The sequence below is a fragment of the Canis lupus genome, chromosome 1, assembly GCF_003254725.2.
Source record: "Canis lupus dingo isolate Sandy chromosome 1, ASM325472v2, whole genome shotgun sequence".
Taxonomy (NCBI): Eukaryota; Metazoa; Chordata; class Mammalia; order Carnivora; family Canidae; genus Canis; species Canis lupus.
The window spans coordinates 47,466,783-47,488,948 of NC_064243.1; the positions used below are offsets into that span (position 1 = coordinate 47,466,783).

General features: G+C 51.3%; 1 protein-coding gene and 1 long non-coding RNA gene across 3 annotated transcripts in view; one reads left to right on the plus strand and one right to left on the minus strand.

Moving 5' to 3' along the window:
* Window positions 1-11,537: 11,537 nt before the first annotated feature.
* On the minus strand, window positions 11,538-14,623 carry LOC112644361 (uncharacterized). Its single transcript, XR_003126331.2, has 3 exons — window positions 14,385-14,623; window positions 12,387-12,611; window positions 11,538-11,712 (listed from the first exon to the last, which is right to left on the minus strand). It is a non-coding gene; the product is annotated as an uncharacterized LOC112644361 (long non-coding RNA).
* The window catches only part of SYNJ2 (synaptojanin 2), a 98,534-nt gene continuing 90,144 nt past the window's right edge, over window positions 13,777-22,166 (plus strand). The window contains exon 1 of one of the 2 annotated variants that reach the window (XM_025422628.3): window positions 13,777-13,985. In XM_025422628.3, the coding sequence (XP_025278413.1) occupies window positions 13,859-13,985 (127 nt within the window). In that variant the 5' untranslated portion in view covers window positions 13,777-13,858. The remainder of the gene's footprint in view (window positions 13,986-22,166) is intronic. The other variant, XM_025422626.3, reaches the window with a different exon arrangement.

The window sequence follows — 22,166 nt, forward strand, 5'->3', positions numbered from 1 at the left end:
AGTGCGGCTGGTGTGGCTGGTGCAGCTGGCATGGAAAGCACCAGGGGCCCCTGACCCTCAGAACCTCTGTGGTCAGTGGTCAAAGATCTGCTGTCACCCTGCGGCCCGGGGAGGGGAGCAAGAAGTAGCTGAGCCTCGAGGAGAAAGGAGAGGGTCCTTCTGCTGTAGGAACGTACGTCCTTTCAGAGTCCACTGCCCTGTGTGGCTGCCAGCAGGGTGTGAGGCTTTCAGAGGAAGGGCTTTGGGAAGGAGGGAGAAGGTGGTGGCAGAGGGCAGGAAAGAGAATGGAAAAAAACCAAAAGCCAACCCCCTGCCCCCTGGCTTGTAGGATCAGCCCCGGTGTCGAGCAGGGGGTAGGGGTGGGGGTGAAAGGCAGGAAGCAAGTGGAGCTTGGAAACAGCTCTGAGCCTGCAGACATTGCTGGTCTGGAGGCTTGGGGGGAGCCAGAGGGGGAGCCGCCACTGATCTCTAACATAAATGTGCTTCGAAGCACAAACTCTGGGGGCATGTTTATAGCTCTTGGGACACACGGGGGGCTCAATCGGTTGAGCATCTGACTCTTGGTTTTGGCTCAGGTCATGATCTCAGGGTCGTGGGATCAAGGCCTGCATCGGGCTCTGCGCTCAGCCAGGGGTCTGCTTGAGGATTCTCTCTCCTTCTGCCCCTCCTACTCGTGCTCTCTCTAAAATAAATAAATAAATAAATAAATATTTAAAAAAAGAAAAAGAAAAAGCCATGTCTTTATTGAGAAGCAAACAGAATACCTCTTCTAAAAAGGAATCCTTTAGGAAACTCTAGAAATAAGGACCTTAGAGGGATAGGAGCCAAGTGACCTGGGGTCACAGCTCCCTTTTACTTTCTCTTGCTCACTGAACTAACAGATCCTTTCTTAGTTCTTATTTTGGTTACATCTTTCATGGATTCACATTGAGTTTTGTGGTTAAAACAGTCATGTGGCTTGATCTGAGAAAGGCTGTTGTGTTTATTCAGTTGCGGTCAGCCTTGTCGTCCATGCTCCCTGTAGAAACATGTCTGTGGGTACGGGGACAAGGTGGCCTTCCTGCTTCTAGAGCTATGCTGAAAATACCAGTGATCGGGGCCTTACTCAGCAAATGAGGACAAACACTCCAGCCTGCTGAATTCATCAGCTGCACAGTAGAAAAATAAGTTCTCTCAAAGAGAAAATATGAAATCAGAGGCAGTATACCTAACAGAAAAAAAAAAAACAACAACAACACAGGGTGAGAAATCCAGAGAGCCAGTGTCTAATAGCAAGTTCTATCAGAGCTTCAGTGTCTTGTAGCAAATCAGAAATCATTCCTGTCCTTTCCACTGCATAATTGCCTTAGGAGAAAAGAAATGACATATGGAAAAAATTAAAATAACATAACTGTTCCTAAGGCAGCATTAAGCCTTATGCCAAAATAACAACAAGACTGATCATCAGATGCTAGCTGTTCTTGAGACTTGAGACACTACTGGCCAGCCAAACCCAAACCCATTCATTCCCATTTCCTTTTTTCTCTTGTCCATCTCAACCAAACGGACAGGAAAAGTCCCCATTGCAGCATATGCCATGTGACACAGTTCTGGCCAATGAAACTTAAGTGGAAATTTGTTGGTGGGTTCTGGAGAAAGGCGTTTGCCTTTTTCTTATAAAAGAGAAAGAGCTGATTTAGATTCCTCTTTTTGTTCTACCTTGAATATCCATGTGATGGCTAGAGCCGAAGCAGCCATTTCATGATCATGAGGACAACAGGCCAAAATCCTAATGATAAAGATAGGTTGGGTCTGAGGACCCAGAGAGGGCTCACCAGAACCAGCAAAGAGGGTCCTTGGCTTTGTGCAGGATAGGAATCAAATACGAGCTAAAAAAGTAAAAGCGGAGTTTATTGAATAGCATAAGTGACAGGTAGAGAATAGCAGGTGGGGTGTCTGGGAGACTTGGAAAGGATAGGAAAATGAGTTCCTGTCATTTGGGGGCTATGGGTTTATATTGGAAAAGGGGTCTAGGATACATATTTCTTCAGGAATCCAGGATAGGGTCTGATTAAAGGTGAGTGACTAAATAATAGGGTGTTATTTTATAAATCACTGAAGGTAGGGGGTGTTGATGCCAGTGTAGGCTGAGGTTTGTTCAAAATTAATGTTCTAGAACATGTTTGGGATCCGGCTTTTCTTAGATGTGATTGGTTTTGGGAGCCTAGGACAAAAACTCGGAGAATGATTAATTCTCTTGCTTCCCCGTTAGAGTGGGAACATAGCTTCTCTGGTTTTTCATCAGAAATAAAGAACATGAGTAGTCTATAGGGACTTGCAGGGAAACAGTAGAGATGGGGTCTTCCTAACATGGAGTCGCTTCAGCTTCTCTACCTCACTAAGAATTATGGTATAGAAAGAGCTGAGAGCTGCTGGCGTGGCTCTAGATGACGTCCCTTGAGAGTCCTGGCTCATTTAAGACTTTTTTTTTTCTTTTTTTTTTTTTTTCATTTAAGACTTTTAGAGTTGAGTTTTCTGTTGCTTCCGCCAAAACCTTCCAAAGTACCCCTGACACACCGGCTGCATATGTTATTACTGGAAGATTTAACGAATTGCAAAAGGGAATGACCATGAAATGATCCAAAATTTCCTATACTTTTCAAAACTAACTGTATGATGAAGCAAAATTTAAGAGCAAATGTTTTAAGAATTTATATTTTGAGGGGCGCCTGTGTGGCTCAGTTGGGTAAGTGTCTGACTCTTGGTTTTGGCTCAAATCATGATCTCAGGGTCCTGGAACCCAGCCCCTAGTCAGGCTTCCCACTCGGCAGGGAGTCTGCTTCTCCCTCTCCTTCTGCCCCTCCTCCTCCTCGTGCCCTCTCTCTCTCTCTCTAATAAATAAATCTCAAAAAAAGAATTTATATTTCCATAATTTTAAACATATAGAAAAATAGCATAGTTGTAGATGCATATTCTATTTATACAATTTATATTTTCTTTTAAATCTACCTTTTATTTTTAATTCCATAACAAATTTATATTTTGAAATTTTTTCAAACAGGCAGAAAAATACAAACATAAAGAAAGTGTTTCCTTTCTCACACACCCACAGGAGGGGTCATTACCCAGCCTCCACCTGCATTCCTCCAGAGATGGGGAGCTTACTTCAACACAAGGTAGACTTTTCTCTCTCTCTCTTTTTTTTTTTTTTTTTTTTACCCCTGATGGCTAGAAAAATCTTTTGAACATTGAACTAAAACTTATCCCCTGTAACCTTTTTCCCTGCTCTCTGGAGTGATGATGTACAGGCCTTGTTATAAAACAACTCAGGGCACTTTTTTCTATCTATGGATCCTGGAACCCACTCAGAAAGGAGGTATTTCAGAGGAAGGTCAAGGATAGAGTGGAAACTAGGCCTGCCCATCCGCTGAGGTGGGAGCACAGTCCAGAGGCCTGGGCTTCCACTTGAGCCAGAACGTGGGGAGGTGGTGTTCAAGTGCCCTCCTCCCTTCCTCCCTACTCTCCCCCACACCCCCCAGCTGTAATCGGCTCTCGGGCCGGTACAGATGCAGTGCAGGAGAAAGACCTTTGCTGTCAGAGCTACTTGAGCTGACAATGACTGGATGGCTAGAATCTGGTCCAGACAGTCATCCCGCCAACTGGGCGTGAACTTGGAAGCGAATGGTGCACAAGCCAACCCTAGCCATCCTTGGCATCCGAAAGGCCCTACACCCCAGCCTGGGACAGGTGCGCTTTGGGTTGTTTTCCCAGCTGTGATGCTGGATTCAGGCCCGCAGCCCAACTGGCAGCTGGTATGCCTGTGTGTGAAGCTTGGTCTTGGCCACAGAACTGAAGAAAGTTGCCCTGGTCCTCAGAACCCACAGGTGCCCACACAAGCAGGCTCTGTTTCACCCCATCTAAAGAGCAGCAGGTACTGTGGACTTTCAGTAGGAGACCTGGAGGGAAGGAGGACACCCAGGACCTGGGGACAGAGAGGGCAGGCGCAGCACAAATAGATGTGAGAGCCTCTGAATCACTGGGGCACCTGGGGCTTTTAAAAGGCGGTGCTGAGCTCACCGCCTGCCAGGCTCACTCGACTGGGGGAGGGTTGTTTTTTTTTTTAAGTTATATTTTATTGGAGTTCAAATTGCCAACATATAGCATAACACCCAGTGCTCATCCCATCAAGTGCTCCCCTCAGTGCCCGTCACCCAGTCACTCCCACCCCCCGCCCATCTCCCCTTCCACCACCCCTCGTTCGTTTCCCAGAGTTAGGAGTCTCTCATGTTCTGTCTCCCTTTCTAATATTTCACACTAATTTTTTCTCCTTTCCCCTTTATTCCCTTTCACTATTTTTTATATTCCCCAAATGAATGAGACCATATAATGTTTGTCCTTCTCCGATTGACTTACTTCACTCAGCATAATACCCTCCAGTTCCATCCACGTCAAAGCAAATGGTGGGTATTTGTCGTTTCTAATGGCTGAGTAATATTCCACTGTATACATAGACCACATCTTCTTTATCCATTCATCTTTCGATGGACACCGAGGCTCCTTCCACAGTTTGGCTATTGTGGACATTGCTGCTAGAAACATCGGGGTGCAGGTGTCCCGGTGTTTCACTGGCTGGGGGAGGTTTAACGGTGTCGGCTGGCTCTGCTGCAGTCCTCCAAGGCCCCACAGTCTGGAGGTCCTGCCGTGTAGGGTGCACTAGGAGAAAAGCAAAGAAAGCCTGTACCCAGTTACCACGACCTCAGGTCGTGAGCACGGTCCTGGGCATGCAGGTGTGTGTCGATAGATAGATACCGTGTCTCCCATTCCTTTTTCACAGAAATAATGATGAACTTCCAGCCACCCCCCTATTCAGCCTGCCTGACACCCAGGCCACAGTGTAAAGGCCAGTGGAGCCAGGCCAGCTCTCCCAGGGAGCTGAGCCACCAGCCTCAGGTCCCATCAGGCTCTTCCTCACCCCAGCAGGGTGGGGGTGGAGGTGGCAGCCAGGAGGCCCCATGCACAGGGGTCTCTGCCCTGAGCCACAGCAGGGAGGCAGACAGGAATTCAGCTAGTGAGTGCCAGCTCAGTCTGAGGGGCAGCCCAGTTCTGGGCTGCAGGCTGCCTCCGGCAGCGAATACAGAACCACGCTCCTACTGCTCCGATCACTGTAACTGCTCGACAGGTTTCTCCCAAGTTATCAGTACCTTGTGCAACAGTATTTCGATTCTGGGCCCTGGGCATGCATCCTCTGAGCTGCCAGCTGCCCCGTGTCTACTCGAGAGGCTCAACGTCCCAGCCAGCTCCTAGCAGGTGTTCCTGCATCCTTCGTTCCTTCACTCAGTGAGGACCTGGAACACCAGGCGTCGGGTGCCCACCAGTAACAGTACAGACACGGCCCCAGCTCGGCGGGGCCAGCGGGACAGTGGGAAAGCACAGGGAGACAGTGTGGTCAGAGCCCTCTGAGGGGTCACCAAGAAGCTGGCCAAGGAGGGAACTACCTGAGCATCAATCAGGATAAAAACCACAATGGACAGAGCGATGAAAGTGGAAAAACAAACTAATTGGTCACCACGGGAGGATGTTAATGGACCAAATCACGGTCATTATTTTGAACACTAGCAAGTAAAGGAAAAGAATGCTATCTGCCTGTTTTGTTTCTGTGCCCACTGGGTAACATAGAGTGGATGGAAAATTTCCATTTATAGAAGAATTTTGGCACCAATGAAGAAGGAATGAGAGAAGAGGATATAAGGCTGGCCAGGATTACAGCGTTGATGGTCAGTGGTTGTTGCATCAGGGAGGAGCAACCAGACACAGGCTTCCTGACGGGAAGCACACACCACACCCACGGGACAAAATCTGCTGAGCATCTCTATCTACCACGGGCTACAGATGATACAAAGGGCAAAGCAACCTGCTGAATGATGCCACAGGCACCACACTCAGCAGAGTCCAGTCTGTGGAGGACTGCTGGGCATGCATCCCGGTTTTTTCAACAAATAAAATTGCAATGGGGGAGAAAAGAAATTGAAGGGAAATATATATATAATTAATATATATAATTATCTATTTTTTTAGAGAGGGAAAGAGAAAAAAGGCAGAGGCAAAGGAAGAGGGAGAGAAATCTTCAAGCAGACTCCCCGCTGAGCATGGACCTCAATGTGGGGCTTGATCCCATGACTCTGAGATCATGACCTGAGCTGAAACCAAGAGTCAGACGTTCAAATGACAGCCACCCAGGCGCCCCAGAAGGAAACCTATATTAAAGGAGGTTTTAGGGGCACATCAGTCACATCATGTAGACATTATTTGTGTGTGATTCCAGCAATGTGAAGGATTCAGATTTAAGGGAGGGAAGGGCTACTACACAAGCTCCTGGCAGGTTGAGTCTGCGTGAATAAACGAATGAGCTCATTCATGAGTTGAGAATATTGGGGTTTTGTCTTAAATGTTCACTGTGTTTTTAATATCTAATGGAATATTGTATATAAGAAAGTACCTTGAAAAACTTTGACGTTTTATTCAAGAGTTGGGCTAGGGACACTTGGATGGCTTAGTCAGTTAAGTGTCCGACTCTTGATTTGAATTCAGGACATGATCTCAGGGTTGTGAGATCGAGCCCCGTGTTAGGGGCTAGGTATGGAGCCTGCTCAAGATTCTCCCTCTCCTTCTCCAAAAAAAAAAAAAAAAAGGTTAGAGCTAGAAGTCTTTGAAAGCCAGCCAGTCATGCACATGGAGACTCAACAAATACATTATTTGCTGCTGGGTTGGCTTGCTTTGCCAGTATACTTATGGTGATCATAGATTTCTAAACCCCAGAAAGGGGCATGTGGTCTGGCACCAGGATATTTTCCCATTTGTGAATGTATTTAGATGAAAACTCTTACTCAGGTCTAACATTTAAGTCACAATTAGTTGTAGATTTATGAATCCCTTTTAAGGAAAGCACAAAGGTACATGAAACTCAAGGGAACCCAGGAAACTGTATGTATCATCCCCTTAATTATGCTCCACGCGAGTCAGAGCCTCATCAGAGAAGTGTGTCTGGCATGCTCACCAGGCTTCCCGAAGTGGGGACACTGGAAGACGGCCCAAGAAAGCAAAGAGTGTGGTGGGAGTGATGGAGACCAGGAGGCACGAGGAGCCGTCACAGAGCCTGGGGTGTTTCGCCAGGGAAGCTAAGGGTGTTCAGAGTCACTGCTTCCAAGTTTACTTTGTGCTTTTAGTCAGCAGAGGTCAACGACTGGATCCTCAGGCCAACAGAGGTGAAGCAAGAAGAAACGAGCTGTAAAGAAGTACCACGGTATGCCCACCACCTTCTGCAACTGCTCCCACCGGGGCGGCCGTGACCTGCACCCGGCTGGACCCCAAGGACCAGTCTTCATCTTCCTGGACCCGCTGCAGCCTTTGCCATCTGCTCCTTGAGACGCTTCCTTCCCCGGGACCCCAAGGCCCTGTAACTGCTGGGTGTCCTCCTATCTCACGGGCCTCCGCTTACTCAGAGCCACAGGTCAACACGCCCTGGGTGCAGGCCAGCACCCCGCCCTTGGCCAACTCGTCCAGGCCCCAGGCTTTCAACGCCACTGGGATGCTGGTAGCCTGCGTGTTTATGTCTCCGCCCAGACCTCGCCCATGGACTACAGGCTTGCGTAACCACCGCCTACACGATACTTCCACCTGGATTTGTAACACGTACCCCAAACTCACATGACTCAGCCACCTGCTCCTCCCTCAGCTGCCTCCATCTGATGGCAATGCCATCCTGCCAGTAGCTCTGGCCAAAAGTCTGGGATTGTCCAAACTCCTTTTTCTCATATTCTGATCTGCTCTAACAGCAAAACCCATTGGCTCACCCTTCAAAAGCCTACACAGAACGGGACAGTTTCTCTTGATCGCCCCCATCGTCCTTGTGGCACCAAGAGCTATGGCCTCCCTCTGGGCTCCCTGCTGTCCCTCCCTCTGCCCTGCACTCAGGTTTCAGCTCAGTAGTTGAGACGGTCTGCTGAAGACAGCATCTGAGCGTGTATGTCACTGCTCTGCTCCCAACTCTCAGAGCAAAAGCCAGTGTCACCGTGGCCCAGGGCCACTCCACTTCCTTCTGTCTAGGTGCTCCCTCCTCGGGGATTTGCACTGGCTGTGCCTGATACCAGGAATGCCCTTCCCTGAGACCCAAGGGGCTCACTGCCTCAATTACTTCATTTCCTAACTCTGATGTCACTTCTCAGTGAGGCCCTCCCTCGTTTCAAACTGTCCCCCCACCGCCCCAGCACTCTCCCGTCCTCCACAGCACTGTCCCCTCCTAGCTAGTTATGCATTTTGTTTGCTGGATGTCCCCTCTGTGGCAGGGGCTTTTCTCTGTTTGGTGTGTGGTTTTTTTTCCCCAGCATCTAGAACAATCCTGGGTCCACAGTAGGATCAGAAAATATTTGTTCACTGGAGGCCTGAGCCAGGTAAGAACCACTGTGATGAACAACCACAGAAGTTGTGAATCCTCCGCCCTCCCTACGAGGATTCATTTATTCACCGGACTGGCTCCTCTGGATCTCACTATGAATCAGGCACGGTTCTAGGCCTGGGGATGTGCCAGGAACAAATCAGGCGAAACAGAAGCATCCCTGCTCAGGGAGCTTATAACAACATCGGGGGAGGAGGGTGACAGGCAGGATAAATCAGGGAAGAAATAAACGATTTCTTATGTTCGAGACTGATGTGTGCTAAGGAGAAATTGCGTACAGGGAAGAAGATATAAGACAGAGAGCGCATTCGTCCACTCAGCCACCCGACCAAAGTCCCACAGACTTCAAGCTTAAACAGCAGAAGCTTATTTCTCACAGTTCCTGAGGCTGGAAGTCAGAGATCACGGGGTTGGCAAGTTTGGGTCTCCGAAGGCCTTTTTCCATGGGTCTGCAGACGCCATCGTCTCCCCGTGGCTTCACATGCTCTGCCCTGTGTGTGTGTCTGTGTCCCGATGGCCTCTTCTTATGGGGACACGGGCAGATTGGACTTGGGCCCACCCACCCACGTGGCCTCATGTTAGCCTCGTCACCTCTTTAAAGGCCCTGTCTCTAACACAGGGACATGCCGAATGTGAATTTGGGGTGACACAATTCAGCCCACAGCAGGGGGTTAGCTGGGTGGAGGAAATTTAGGTAGGAGGCTCCAGAAGGCCCCAGTAAGAGGACAATTAGTTAGCAGATCTGAAAGAGGGAGAGAACCAGCCACGGGGATACGCAGGGGTGCGGCATTCCAAGGGCGAAGACCTGAGCGGGGGCGCCTGGCGCCTATGAGGAGGAGCGGGGAGAGCCAGGTTATGTGTGTTGGCTGAACAAAACAGAGCCCGAGCAGGTGGCCCGGGAGGGATCACAGCGTCCCGGGTCCTGGGCCAACAGGCGCTTGTGGGAGCGTGGCCGCTGCTGGGGGCCAGGCTCACGCTTGTGGGCCAGGAGGGGCAGGGGTGAGGCGGCAGAGGGGGCAGCTCCCCGGGCTGGGGTGGCATGCCTGGCCCAAGGTGGCACCGCCTCGGGGACAGAGCCTGGGACACGGCCTACCCTCTCTGGAGGTCCCGAGGGCCCAGTGGGGCCTGTGGGGCAGCTCAGCTTCATTCTCCCTTCCTTGGCCCAGGCCTCAGAGCCCCCAGGACGCCTCCGGCTCGCAGATTCCCAGCTCAGAGGCCGTGTCACGGAGAACCAGGCCTGAATTGATGGGGAGGCCGACAGTGGTCAGACCCTGGCCATATTTCTAAGACATTGCTGACAGAGACGCCTTCTCCTCCTTGGGCAAAGAACTACGCCATAGCAAGTGTTCTAGGCCTTTCCCACTTTCCTCAGTTCCCGTTCCCACTCCTTTTTTCTGCTTATTGGGGGGTTCAGCCTGGGCCAGGCCTCCTACCCTCCTTCTTGACCCACCCTCACGCCATCCTATCTCCCCCTCCAAAGTGCCCACCCTGCCACCTGTGCTGGGGGCCTTCCTTCTCCTCTCTAGAGGGGACACACCCTTTCTACCAGGGTCTTTACCTGCCCGCCCCCCGTCTTTGCTGCCCACCCCCCTGACATGTGCTTATCTTAGAAAGCCTCTACTGTCCCCTCTGCCTGCATCACATCTGTGTTTCCCGCAGCTGGGCTTCTAGAACTAGCAGACTATCCTCACTGCCTGCATTTCTTCCTTAATTATTTCCAAGCCGACTTTTTGCCCCACCCCCTAACAAAACTAACCACTCAAAGGTCACCAAACCCAGTTTTCTACTGAGTCCTCATTCTTGAATTTTTTTTTTTTAATTTTAAGTAGGCTCCTAGTGGGGCTTGTCTAATGGGTCTAGTGGGGCTTGAACTAATGGGGCTTGTCTAGTGGGGCTTGAACTAATGACCTCAAGATCAAGAGTTAGATGCTCAGGGCGCCTGGGAGGCTCAGTCCATTAAGTGTCTGCCTTGGGCTCAGGTCATGACCTCGGGGTTCTGGGATCACCCTATGTTGGGCTCCCTACTCAGCAGGGCATCTGCTTCTCTCCCTCTGATACCTCCCCGCACCCTGTTCTTGCACACTTGCACTCTCTCCCAAATAAATAAATAAATTTTTTTTAAAAAACTCAGATGCTAAACCAAATGAGCCACCCAAATGCTCCTGAATTCCCATTCATACAGACCATTCTGGGTTTTTTTTTTTTTTTTTTTTCAAACCACTGATTACTCCCTGCTTCCCAGGGCTTCTCTAATCTCTCAGGCTACTTCTTTCTGGTCTTTTCTCCTGCCCCTGCCCGGCTCAGACACCCTGTCTCCACTCGGCTACAGACACAGCCTCCTCACAGCCTCCACTGTTCATTTCTGGAATTTTCCATCGGGCAACCCTCCTGGTCATAAACTCAGCTCAACCCCAACTACACCCCCCAGCCTGCTCCCCTAGTTCTCCTATCTCTCAGTGGTGCCCCTCTGTCCCCTCCTCTAACCACTGGGCTCTTTTCTGACTCCTTTTCACTTCTCATACAATCAGGCACGAGACTCAGCCTTTCATGTCTTTCAAAGCTCTCCCCGCCCCCTGCTTTGATAGCCGGCTGGGCTCCAGGCTCCCCAGGTCCTGCCTGCCTCCCGGCAGCACAGCCTGGATGAATTTCCTACGGTGGACTACTCCACTCCGGAGGCTGTCGGAGGTGGCTTTTCATCCCTTGCTCACCTCCTCCCCTTCCAATCATGGGCCTTCCAGGTGCGCTAGATCTCAGGAGCAGAGTATGCCTAGACTCTCCCCACTCAGATGGGTCCTCTTGTCTTCCCAGGTTAGGTAGCAGAGCAGAGCTTTTCTCCTGAATGTCTCAAGCTCTGTTATGTCTTCCGTCTGCAAGATGTAGCAGTGCCCAGGTGACCCGTGGCTCATCAAGGCAGTGTGCATGGAAGGCTGCACTTCATCCACCACCCATGTTGAATGTTCTCTCTAAACCAGAGAGCAGTGACCTGAAAACCCAGTGGCTCTTGGCTCCTTCAGCCACTTGTCAGAGATAGGGGAGCAGCTACTTTAGTTCACTGAGTCTGAAATACACACCATACCGTTGCTGAAATCAGGGCATAGCCAACACAGTTTAGCGGGCAGCATTTTTTTCTTTCTCAGTGGTACATAAAATAGTGGTTCATCTTCCAGTTGATTGCATCTTAGATTCTATAAGCTGTAAAGCTCAACTGCTGGTCTTCACTGCAGGTACATTTCTACAATATGAGCAGCATACCACTATGTGGAGCTTCAAATTATGGGATGCTAGAGAAGGCACAAAGGGGGAGACAGTTAACATTTAAAAAGACTAGATGCTTCCTGAGATCTTATCCCTAATTTGTGAAACAGAGCTAAGAGAAAAGAAATATAAAAACCTGGGCACCTGGGTGGCCCAGTGGTTAAGCCCTTTGGCCCAGGGCATGATCTCGGAGTCATGGGATCAAGTCCCACTTGGCCTCCCTGAAGGGAGCCTGCTTCTCCCTCTGCCTATGTCTCTGCCTCTCTGTGTGTATGTGTCTCTCATGAATAAATAAATAAAATCTTTAAAAAAAAAGAGAGAGAAAGAAATATAAAAACCCTTTTCAAGCAACATATGAGCAAGTGAGAGCTGAAATGTACATCTGTGAATCTGAGTACACATAATAAACGCTATTTCCTGGGACCTCATCATTCCAGGTGGCTTCCTGGAAGAAGTGAGCTTCAAGTTGCAAAGGAAAGGAAAAGTGGGTCAAAGGCTCCGTCGTGTCATGTCATGGGTGCACTGTCCTCATGAGGGTAATATCTCCATTTCACAGAGAAAGAAACTGGACAGCTTGTGAGCGTCATACCTGGGATATCCACCACTTCATAACTGAATTTGTGAGCAGTAGGACAGAAGGCTGAGGAATGATTTGAATCTCTGCCAATTATTTACATTACTTTATTCCCCAAATCATCACCTGGGAGGTTGTCCACAGAGGATTGAATATCTGGTCATTCTTGAATGTCTGCAAGGGCACCACAGAGTCCCGCTCGGCATGGGAGGCTCTGCTCCTTCTGGAATGTGCCCCAGAGACAAACAGCCTGACCCACAGTCTTCTCAACATGGGGTGAGAGGAGCCGGGTTGGTTTGGGAGCCTGATGGAAACGCCCTGATGGAGCTCTCTGGGGCTGTCCATACATACCTGTTGGAGGAGAAGGAAAGGAAGCCTCCAAACCCACCCAAGGAGCTAACCTGGGCAAGCCCTCTCCCTTCTCCCCACCCCTGCAGATGAGACCTGGCATCCGGCTAGAACCTAGTGCCAAGAGGGGCCCTGCCCGGCTTGACCTAGCTGCGAGGTCATCCTGTATGGGCAGCATACTCCTATGCGCGATGCAGGGGTGTGTGCTGGGGCCCATAGGGCTGATTGCAGGGTCTGCCCTGAAGCCAAGGGGACTTGGCCCACAGACTGGGGGGAGGGACTGTCAGGTGGAGGCCGAAAGGCAGCTGCAGGGAGAGGGAGGAGACCCCTGGCTCTGCACCGACCCACACCTCGGCTTCCCTGCCGGTTACTTCCTTCGCTTTCAGCCCTGACCTCTGACTCAGCACCCATCCGGTAAGCGTGAGCGGGTGGGACAGGTACAGCCACCATCTGCCAGGTGAGGAGTCAAGGTCACATAAGGGGCACGCCTAGGGGTCGTGGTCTCAGTTCTCTCCGAGACAACACGCCTTTGACCCCCCCCCCGCCCCCAGTTCTCCCGAGTGTGGAGCCCAGTAGCCTCCCGTATAGGAAGCTAGTAAAAGGCAACATTTATGGAACACTGCACTCGCCGCCGGGCGCCCGCGGAGCCCCTTCTGCGAGGTCACCCCGCGTCCCCCGCAGGGCAGCTGAGGCTCGCAGCCCGGCAGCCGGCCGGGGGCGGCGCAGCGCGGGAGCTGGAGCGGGGCCGGGCCGGGAGCGCAGGCGGCCGCCCCGCAGCGCCGCGCCCGGGCTGCCCGAGCAAGGCCGCGGCGCCCTGCAGGGGGTCAGGCTCCGCGGGGCGCCCGCCGCCCCCTGCGCCCCGGAACGCGCGGGATCCTCCTCCGCGGCTGCCGCCCTCCGCCGGGGGCACTTGCCCTGGGCGCCCGGGGCCGAGCGGAGGGGAGGGGAGGGGAGGGGAGGGGAGGGGAGGGGAGCCCCGGGGGCGCGGGGGCCGACGCCAGGCCCGCCCGGCCGCTGGGGGGAGCGCGGGGCGCGGAGGCGGCGGCGCACCCTCACCTGCCCGGGCGGCCCGGCGGGGGGCGGGGCGGGGCCTCGGGGCGGGGGGCGGGGCCTCGGGGCGGGGGCGGGGCCGCGGGGCGGGGCGGGGCCTCGCGGCGCAGGGAGCCCGGCGCAAAGTGAAAGTCCCGGCCGGCGCCTGCGGGAGCGCGGGGCGGAGGCGGGACGGAGGCGGGCTGCGCGCCCCGGCGCCCATGGCGCTGAGCAAAGGGCTGCGGCTGCTCGGGCGGCTGGACGGCCCGGGGCCCGGCAGCGTCCTGCTGGAGGCGCGCGGCCGCGGGGAATGCCTGCTCTTCGAGGCCGGCACGGTGGCCACGCTCGGTGAGTGCGACCCGGCGCGGGGCGGGGCGGGGCGGGGCGGGGGCGCCTCCCTTCCCCGCGGAGAGCGGCGCGCGGGGCGGCGGGTTCGGGAGCTGAGGCCGGGCCGCGGGAGCGCCTGTCCCGCCCGCGCCGCCTGCTGTGTGCGTTCACGGCCGCCGGGACGCCTTACGGGGCACCAGGATCCCAGGGGATCGCCTTAGGAGCCGCCCGCCCCGAGCCTGGCGCTCGCTTTCGGTGGCACCTGTTGATGAAGCCGGTGATTGCCCGTTGCTTTGTGTTGGGCAGCTTCTCTCCCGGAGGGGATGGGGTGCACCAGCCCGGGAACAGAGACCCCGAGAGACCTCATGCAAGCATGTACTTGCTGAGAAGCATCAGTCGTGCACTTTGCAGATGTCCTACCTGGTGACTCTACCTCTGCGCTGCCTGTATTTGAAGTTAGATGCCAAGCCAGTCTGTTTCACGTCTGTGCTACAGGAAGTCTTGAGACTGGCCTCGAGCCAGGGACTTGAGCGATGATCTCATTTAACTTTCACGGTTCTGCAGGAGTTCCTCTTGTCCTCATATTATAGATGAGTAAACTGAGGCCTTGAAGAGGCTATGAAACTGGCTTCCCCAAGGTGACACATCGCTACCTGAATCCTCTGTGGCTGTTTTTAAAGATGTATTTATTTGAGAGAGACAGAGAGAGGAGGGGCAGAGAGAGGGGGAGAGAGAGAGAATCTCAAGGACACTCCCCGATGAGGGTGAGCCCGGGTAGCGGTGCTTGATCTCACATCCTAAGATCATGACCTGAGCTGAAACCAAGAACCAGGCGCTTAACTGACCATGTGGCTGTTTTTATAATGTCATAAAATGCATGGCTTTCTGGTATCTCTAACCACCCCATCCCTTGTTTTGTGGCTAATTTCATGGGGAAAAGCCGAAGTGAGCAAAATCAAATAGGATTATTAGAACTTTAAATTTGGGGATCCCTGGGTGGCGCAGCGGTTTGGCGCCTGCCTTTGGCCCAGGGCGTGATCCTGGAGACCCAGGATCAAGTCCCACGTCAGGCTCCCGGTGCATGGAGCCTGCTTCTCCCTCTGCCTATGTCTCTGCCTCTCTCTCTCTCTCTCTCTGTGACTATCATAAATAAATAAAAATTTAAAAAAATAACTTTAAATTTGAATCCTGGAGGATAGGCTTCCAGCTGGTGTCCAGCTGTACCACCTACTTTGCTAGTCCTAAACAAATAATTCAAGGAAGGTCACTGTCCGTAGGTTCTGGATGACCAATGTACTCATTCCCACAACACTTTATAAATGTTTCTGGTCTCCCCACCCCTCTGCATCTTTATGCATGGATTCTTCAGCTGGGATATACATCTTGGAAGAATCATCTCTTCTATTTCAATTTCCCTAATCATTTCATTCCCACAGAGTTATCAGGCTTGTTTTCCGTTGCTTGGTTACAGAAACAATGTCTCCAATATTGTCAGTACCATAGTGTGCATTCAGTCGTTGATTAAATTATTATCAGATTATTCCAGTTTGTGCTCTGTCCCAAAAAATCCAAGTTTGGTCATTTGCTAAGGTCTTGAAAGAAAACCACAGAGGTTTCCATTCCATTTTAGATGTCTACTTCATACCACATTTATCAGAGCCGAGAGATTCATTCCGTGGTACAAAAATACTACTTCATCAAAAAGATTGAAACGTCCATCACTTGGAGTAGAGGAATGTTAAGGAAGGTTCAGGCACATGTAAGAGTTCCTTGGAAACCACTTGGAGAAGAAGTCTTTATTTTTTTCAGAAGTGAAGACTTTGAAATGATTAATGAAAATAATATAATGCCAACTTTCCATTTGGAAACTAAGTTTGGGCTGTGATGCGTGTATATTACTTTGGTGATTACAGTACACTGGATGCTAACACAGAGGTGGTAATGAAAGGAATTGGCACATTTCAGCTCATGTGCGGCCCACATTTGTCACTTAATGGAGCATTCATTTTTTTCAATAGAACTTGGGCTGAATACTTAGTTTTTTTTTAAGATTTTATTTATTTATTCATGAGAGACACAGAGAGAGAGGCAGAGACATAGGCAGAGAGAGAAGCGGGCTCCCTGCAGAGAGCCGGACGCGGGACTTGATCCCGGGATTCCAGGATCAAGCCCTGGGCCGAAGGCAGGCACTAAACCACTGAGCCATCCAGGGATCCCCTGAATACTTAATTTTTAAAGTCAGTTTTTCTTAAGTTAAGTGAAACTATTTTTAAAAGGCAGCTGTAGCACTTGTTGATATTACTGGTCCAAGGAGGATTATAAAAGCTTCCTGTGACTAGAAGGTTGTCCTTTCAGACTTCTCAAGTATCCAAAACATGCCACAATTTGATAGAATAGTTCTGAACTGAAATTCCCATCTGTGTTTCAGAGGGCTAGCATTTTGGCTTTCCCTTCCTTGACGAGGAAAAGCATACTTTCATATTTTCCCCAGAAGGTTTCAAGGTCAACTTTTGCCTGGGACAGTGCATCTGGGGGAGCTGGCGTTGGAATCCTGACTGTTCACTCTTTCCATGAAGTTCAAGGTTGGGGGCAGCTTCCTCTCACTGGAGCTGTGGTTTCCTGTGATGGGTCACCCTGGGGAGGAGGGAAAGGCCAGGGAGACTTAAGTGGACGGTTTATTACTGTGTGGGTGGTGGTTTCTCCCCAGCCAGTGAGGATAACTCAGTTCTGTCCTGCTGAGCGGTAGATGCACGCTGCTGCTTCTCTGGGGAGCGGCAGGGAGAGCCAGGGGGTCCCGCAGCCCGGTGGAAGCACCGCTGGTCGAGGCCCACTTTACCCCATTAGGACCCATATTTGAAAAGGCCTCTCGCCACGGGGAGATAGGAACTCACAATTGCTTCAGTGTTTTCGGGCAGTGGTCAGAGATAGTCAGGAGCTCGAATGGGGCTGTGAGTTTAGGAAAAGCTGAGGACCCTCTGTTGGCCTGTGGCTGGGCGCCGTCCTTCTGTTCCTTCCACGGTGACCCTGCCGCAGTCTTCCACGTCGGGCCTGCTAGCGGGCAGCTTGCGGAGGGAATACTTCTGAGCTCCTGCCTCTCAAAGAATTAGGTTGAGAGTCTATCTTCAGTGTCCATCAGCGGGAGCAGGAATTTGGAAGCAGAAAACTCAAACGGTTGGCACCAATCACAAAAGTTTGGATTACGTTCTTGCGGTGACCTGATTCACAGTAGGACGCTTCTCGGGTACAGGTGAAACACCGTAGCACGTGGTCCGCAGTCCACAGCTAGGGTGCAGGTGTGCTCTTCTCTGCACATCTGGGCAAAAAGTACTTGTCTTTCCCTGTTGTCTTGTGTAGACGTAGTGTGGACACCCAGTGGAGGCAAGCGTGCTGATTGTCCGGGGATTCCAATTTCGGGACGAGCTGGGATACTCCAAAGTTCAGTGTTCTCCAAACAGCCCCCAGGGAGGGTGGCCCGTGAGTGCCCCCGTGTTTGCACAAGTGTTTTTGAGCGAGAGCAACTCTGCCTGCCCCCACCCCCCACCCCATGCTTGCTGGTGAACAGGGAGCAGGGGCGGTGGGGGTGGGGGTGGGAAGGCCTGGGAGACTTAATTAAGTTAATTAGTGAGTGTCCTTCAATTACATTGAGCTTCTGGGGGGAAAGTTTCTGTGTAAACACCAGCCCTGGGTTTCCCAGCTGCTGTGTTTAGATAGAGGCCACGATATCCTGCTTCATTTGAATTGGTGAAATGGCCACGGAGCCAGGCAAGGCTTCTGCTGAACTATTGCCTTGCTCACTCTCCCTGGCCTTGTGGCCTAGGACTATTTGGTCAGCGCCTTAAAGTTTGACCTGCTTAAGAGCACCCGAGAGAATCAGTGAGTGGCCATGTGCCATGTTATCAGCTCTCCTGGGTGAAGACTGCAGGACAGGTAGGGCCAGGTGAGGGTTCAGGGCGCCTGACTTGGGATACTTGGGCAGCCCCCACATGTTGGCCTCCACAGCTCCTGCCCGGGTCCTTCTTCCTACTTCTAGGTGTGCTCAGCATATTTACAAAAACACAAACTGGGTTAGCGTGTACTTCTACCTGTCATTTGTGTAACTTGCCAGTGGGAATGTGATTTCGTATCTTGCCAGGCTCCCTTTTGGGGCCATGTGGCTCGAAAACTTTTTCCTTAACCTTTGTGAACATTTTCAAAGGTACAAAAGTAAAAGGAAAAATGAATCCTCTGTACCTGTCACTCAGCATTTATTTCTGTCAATATATTTCAATTCTGTGTCACTTGTCCCTGTATTTTTTTGCAAAGAATGAATCTCCTAAAATTTAGTTGGTTCAGTGCAAGCAAGATTTTAATCTACTTGGCCTGGCTTCCTCCCTAATCCCCCCGGACTTGCATTTGTGTGTATGTGTAGAAGTTCAAAGTTTACTTGACGGATTGAGATGGGACCAACAAACAGAGATGGTGGTGTGAATTGATTTTGAGATTCTGGCCAAGATACATTTTTTTTTTTTAAAGATTTACTTACTTATTTTTGAGGAGGGCAGGGGCAGAGGGAGAGAAACAGGCTCCCCCCCTGAGCACGGAGCCTAATCCCACAATCCTGAGATCATGACCTGAGTGGAAACCAAGAGTCGCCACTTAACCAACTGTGCCATGCAGGTGCCCCCTCAGGCCAGGATACATTTTTAAAAACAAAGTGATCACAGGGAAGAGTAAACCATCAGCTGGAAGAGCAGGATGTCTCCGTCTTGGGATGGCAGTGATGGGTTCACAAGGAGACAGTCTGAGCCCTTTGGTGGCACTGCCCCTAGACCATGGCAAAAGTGCAGCTTGCCCTGTGCCCCTCGCTGAAATGAGGAGTCAGGCCAAGGGGCCATGTTCACCCACCATTTGCACTCCCCCTCTGGACCCTGCCCCGGGTACAGAGGACCCTGGAATCTTCCACCCAAGTGATGCCCAGACTGCTTCCATCCTGCTCGTGTCTCTTCCCAGGGTCTGTGACAGACTGCAGTGCCGGTATCCACTCAAGGTCCCAGGGAAGGGGGTGTGGCAGGGTTGCACAGTACGGGTGGATCTGGACACATGACACATTGGCTGGGGTGTCCTCAGGTATGTACATGAGGCCTCTGGCAGAGTGGTATGAAGCCCAGAGGTAGGGGGTGGGGAGGCGGGTGGTGTCATGGTGTCAGTGGAAAGAGAAGGGGTCCAGGCTAAGGGCAGGTGCCCTTGCTGGCCACATTCTGGACCTGATCTTCCAGTTAGCAACAGGGGTGAACTCATTAAGCTAAGAAGGTAGAATGTATTTTGTTAAACAGAACTCTGACAGCTGTTCAGGGCATCTATGTAAGTATGGGTCTCACCTCTGGCGTGTTCCTTGGGGACCAGGTCCCACTTTGTGATTTGTGGCTGCTCAGCATCTGTTGCTAGACTGGGTCAGCCAATCCATCTGAGATGCAGAATATTTGTTGTTGTTGGTTTTTCCCCCACTTGAAGTGTCCTTAATGCCCTAGGAAACTGCCCCAGGCTCAGACTTTGAAATTAGATGGGGGGGGGTGTCCCTAAGCATTTTCAGGCAGGGCTGGTGGTGTGCTGGCCAGCCCACCCCAAGGAGAAAATCAGATCCATTTTGTGAAGGTGTCTGCACTTGACCAAGAGCTGTGCTAGCATTTCCAGGCTGCATTTGCAATGGACAATGCTTCTGGTTTCCACACACTGGTGGATGTTGTGCACACACTGGTAGACTCATCCAGGCACTGGTAAGTGTCATCCACACACTGGTAGATTCATCTGGACAGTGGTAGAGGAGGGGCTCTCAGTGAGCAGGCCAGGGTCCACCTTCAGGCCAATACAGAACAGCCCAGTTATGAACACTTTCTAATTGTGTCCAAGGAATGCTGGAAGGAGGCTTTGCATACTTCTATGTACATGTAAGTCATTCTTGAGGACAGTTTACTGAAAACCTTAAGAATATGCATGTCCTTGGGAGCGCCTGGGTGGCTCAGTTGATTAAGTGTCAGACTCTGGGTTTCAGCTCAGGTCATGATCTCATGGGTCCTGAGATTGAGCCCTGAGTAGGGCTCTGTGCTCAGCAGGGAATCTGCTTAAGATTCTCTCTCTCTGCCCCTCCCTCCCATGCTTGTGCACACATGCATGCTCTCTCTCTTAAATAAATAAATCTTTTCTTTTTTAAAGAAATATGCGTGTCCTTAATCCAGTATTAAATGGATAGAAATTTATTTCAGGATATATTCATATATCATGATCTCATTTTGCTGTAAGGATGTTCATTGCAAACTGCTTTGAAGTTTTAGCTGACTAAACCTTGGTCCAACTTGGTAATTATAGCTAACATTTATAGGAAAAAATGGCTAACATTTACAGAGCACTTGCCATGAACCAGGCGCTGTTCTCAGTGCTTTCCATGTATGGATTTATTTAATCCTCACACGAAGGCAGGCACTAATTGTGACTCCATTTTACACTTGGAGAAAGCAAGGCACAGATAAGCATAAGACCTTATGTGAGGTTATACCTCTAGTTAGTGGTGGAACCATGAACAAGGCCCAGAGGCTCTAGAGAACAGTATGTTTAGTAAAATCTCATCCCTAGAAAAAAAGAAAATTCAGGGGCTCCTGGGTGGCTCAGTTGGTTAAGTGTCTGCCCTTTGGCTCAGGTCATGGTCTCGGGGTCCTGGGATCGAACCCCGCATTGGGCTCCCTGCTCAGCGCAGAGTCTGCTTCTGCCTCTCCTTCTGCCCCTCCGCCCTGCTCATGCTCTCTCTCTCTCTCTTTCAAATAAATAAAAAAATGTTTTAAAAAGAAAAAAGTTCAACGTGTGTATGGAAAAGACTCATGGTGTCCTATTATCTCTGTGCTTATTTTGAGCTTCAAAACACGTGTTGTCAGTGAAGATTGGGGTGCTGGTGAGTGTAAGAATCAGTAGAACATCCTTGTGGGGACTAGATTTTCATCTGATGCTGCGTCAACAGGAGCATTCAGGCTCGGGGGAGCACTTGCCCACTTTCTGAGCAGGGAGTGTGCTATCGCAAAGGGACATCTTCGAGAGAAATGTGTGGCCTTGGGTCCTGCGTTCCAGTAGAGCTGCGGCTTACGATGGGTAATAGCCTTCCATGGGGATGTCCCCAGCACCTAGAACAGAGCCTGATTAGGACTCAAGACTCTGAGGAAAGTTTCTTAGCATAGAGGCAGCAATGAGCCACCAGGCTCCCCAAGAACATGCTTCTGAATGTGAGGTATGTAAAATAGGTAACATGTTGGACTGGCATCTTCCCAAAGATCTCCTTAGTTAGTTGTGAGTGGGAAGAATGCCCACGTGAGTGAATGTATCCCCCTATTCTAGTAGGTTTGCTCCGTCTGGAGGGCAGCCCAGGGGCGGGGGGGGGGGGGGAGGGGGCGGAGACTGCCAGCTGGGCGGACAGAACTGTGTTTTGCACCCAAGGTGGGCACTGTGCATCTTTCGTGGCCCGGATGCTTAACAAAGGGCCTGTCCAGGAAAGCTGGACACATCTGGCCAGGTCCTGCGGGAGTGGCAGTCTGCACTCACGGCACATCATGCTGGAGCCTTGCCATATGCTTGTGAAGCTTCCTGGCTGGGAAAATGACTCCGGGCGGGAGGATTCACTTTGAGCACATCAGCTAAGGAGGACAGGCAGCTCCTTCTGATGACCCAGTTCTTGGGAGCAGTTCCAAAGTACGAATACAAAAAGTCTGAGTTTAATTTTATGGCAGTTTTTGAGGATCAGGGACTCTCCCGGGGAGCCTCCTGTAATACCATGGGAGCTCCTACTTAATTCTGTTCCTGAATCTTCTGCATTTCTGCCCGCCACCGCCCTCCCTCCCCGCCCTGCCTTCTCCAAGGCCAGGCCTAATGGAGCCCAGCCTCCCTGACTTCCTGGGGCCCCTGTCCAGCCTGACCACAGCTGCTGTGCTGTATTCACCCCCTACCCAGGAACAAGCCTCATCCCCTGCCACTTTTGCTCCTTGGCGCAGTCTGCAGCGATACTTGGGGCAAAGCAGGTGATAAGAAATGAAAAGGGACTTTCCTTTGTCCTTTAGAGCAGTGTGAGGTCTCACAACGCAGATCCTGGGCCACCAAAAGCACTCCTAGTTTTGAAATTGATGTGGGATTTGGGGGGTGGGGTGGGGAGAGGGCAGGGTGGTCACAGCAATGCTCAGACCCAGACCC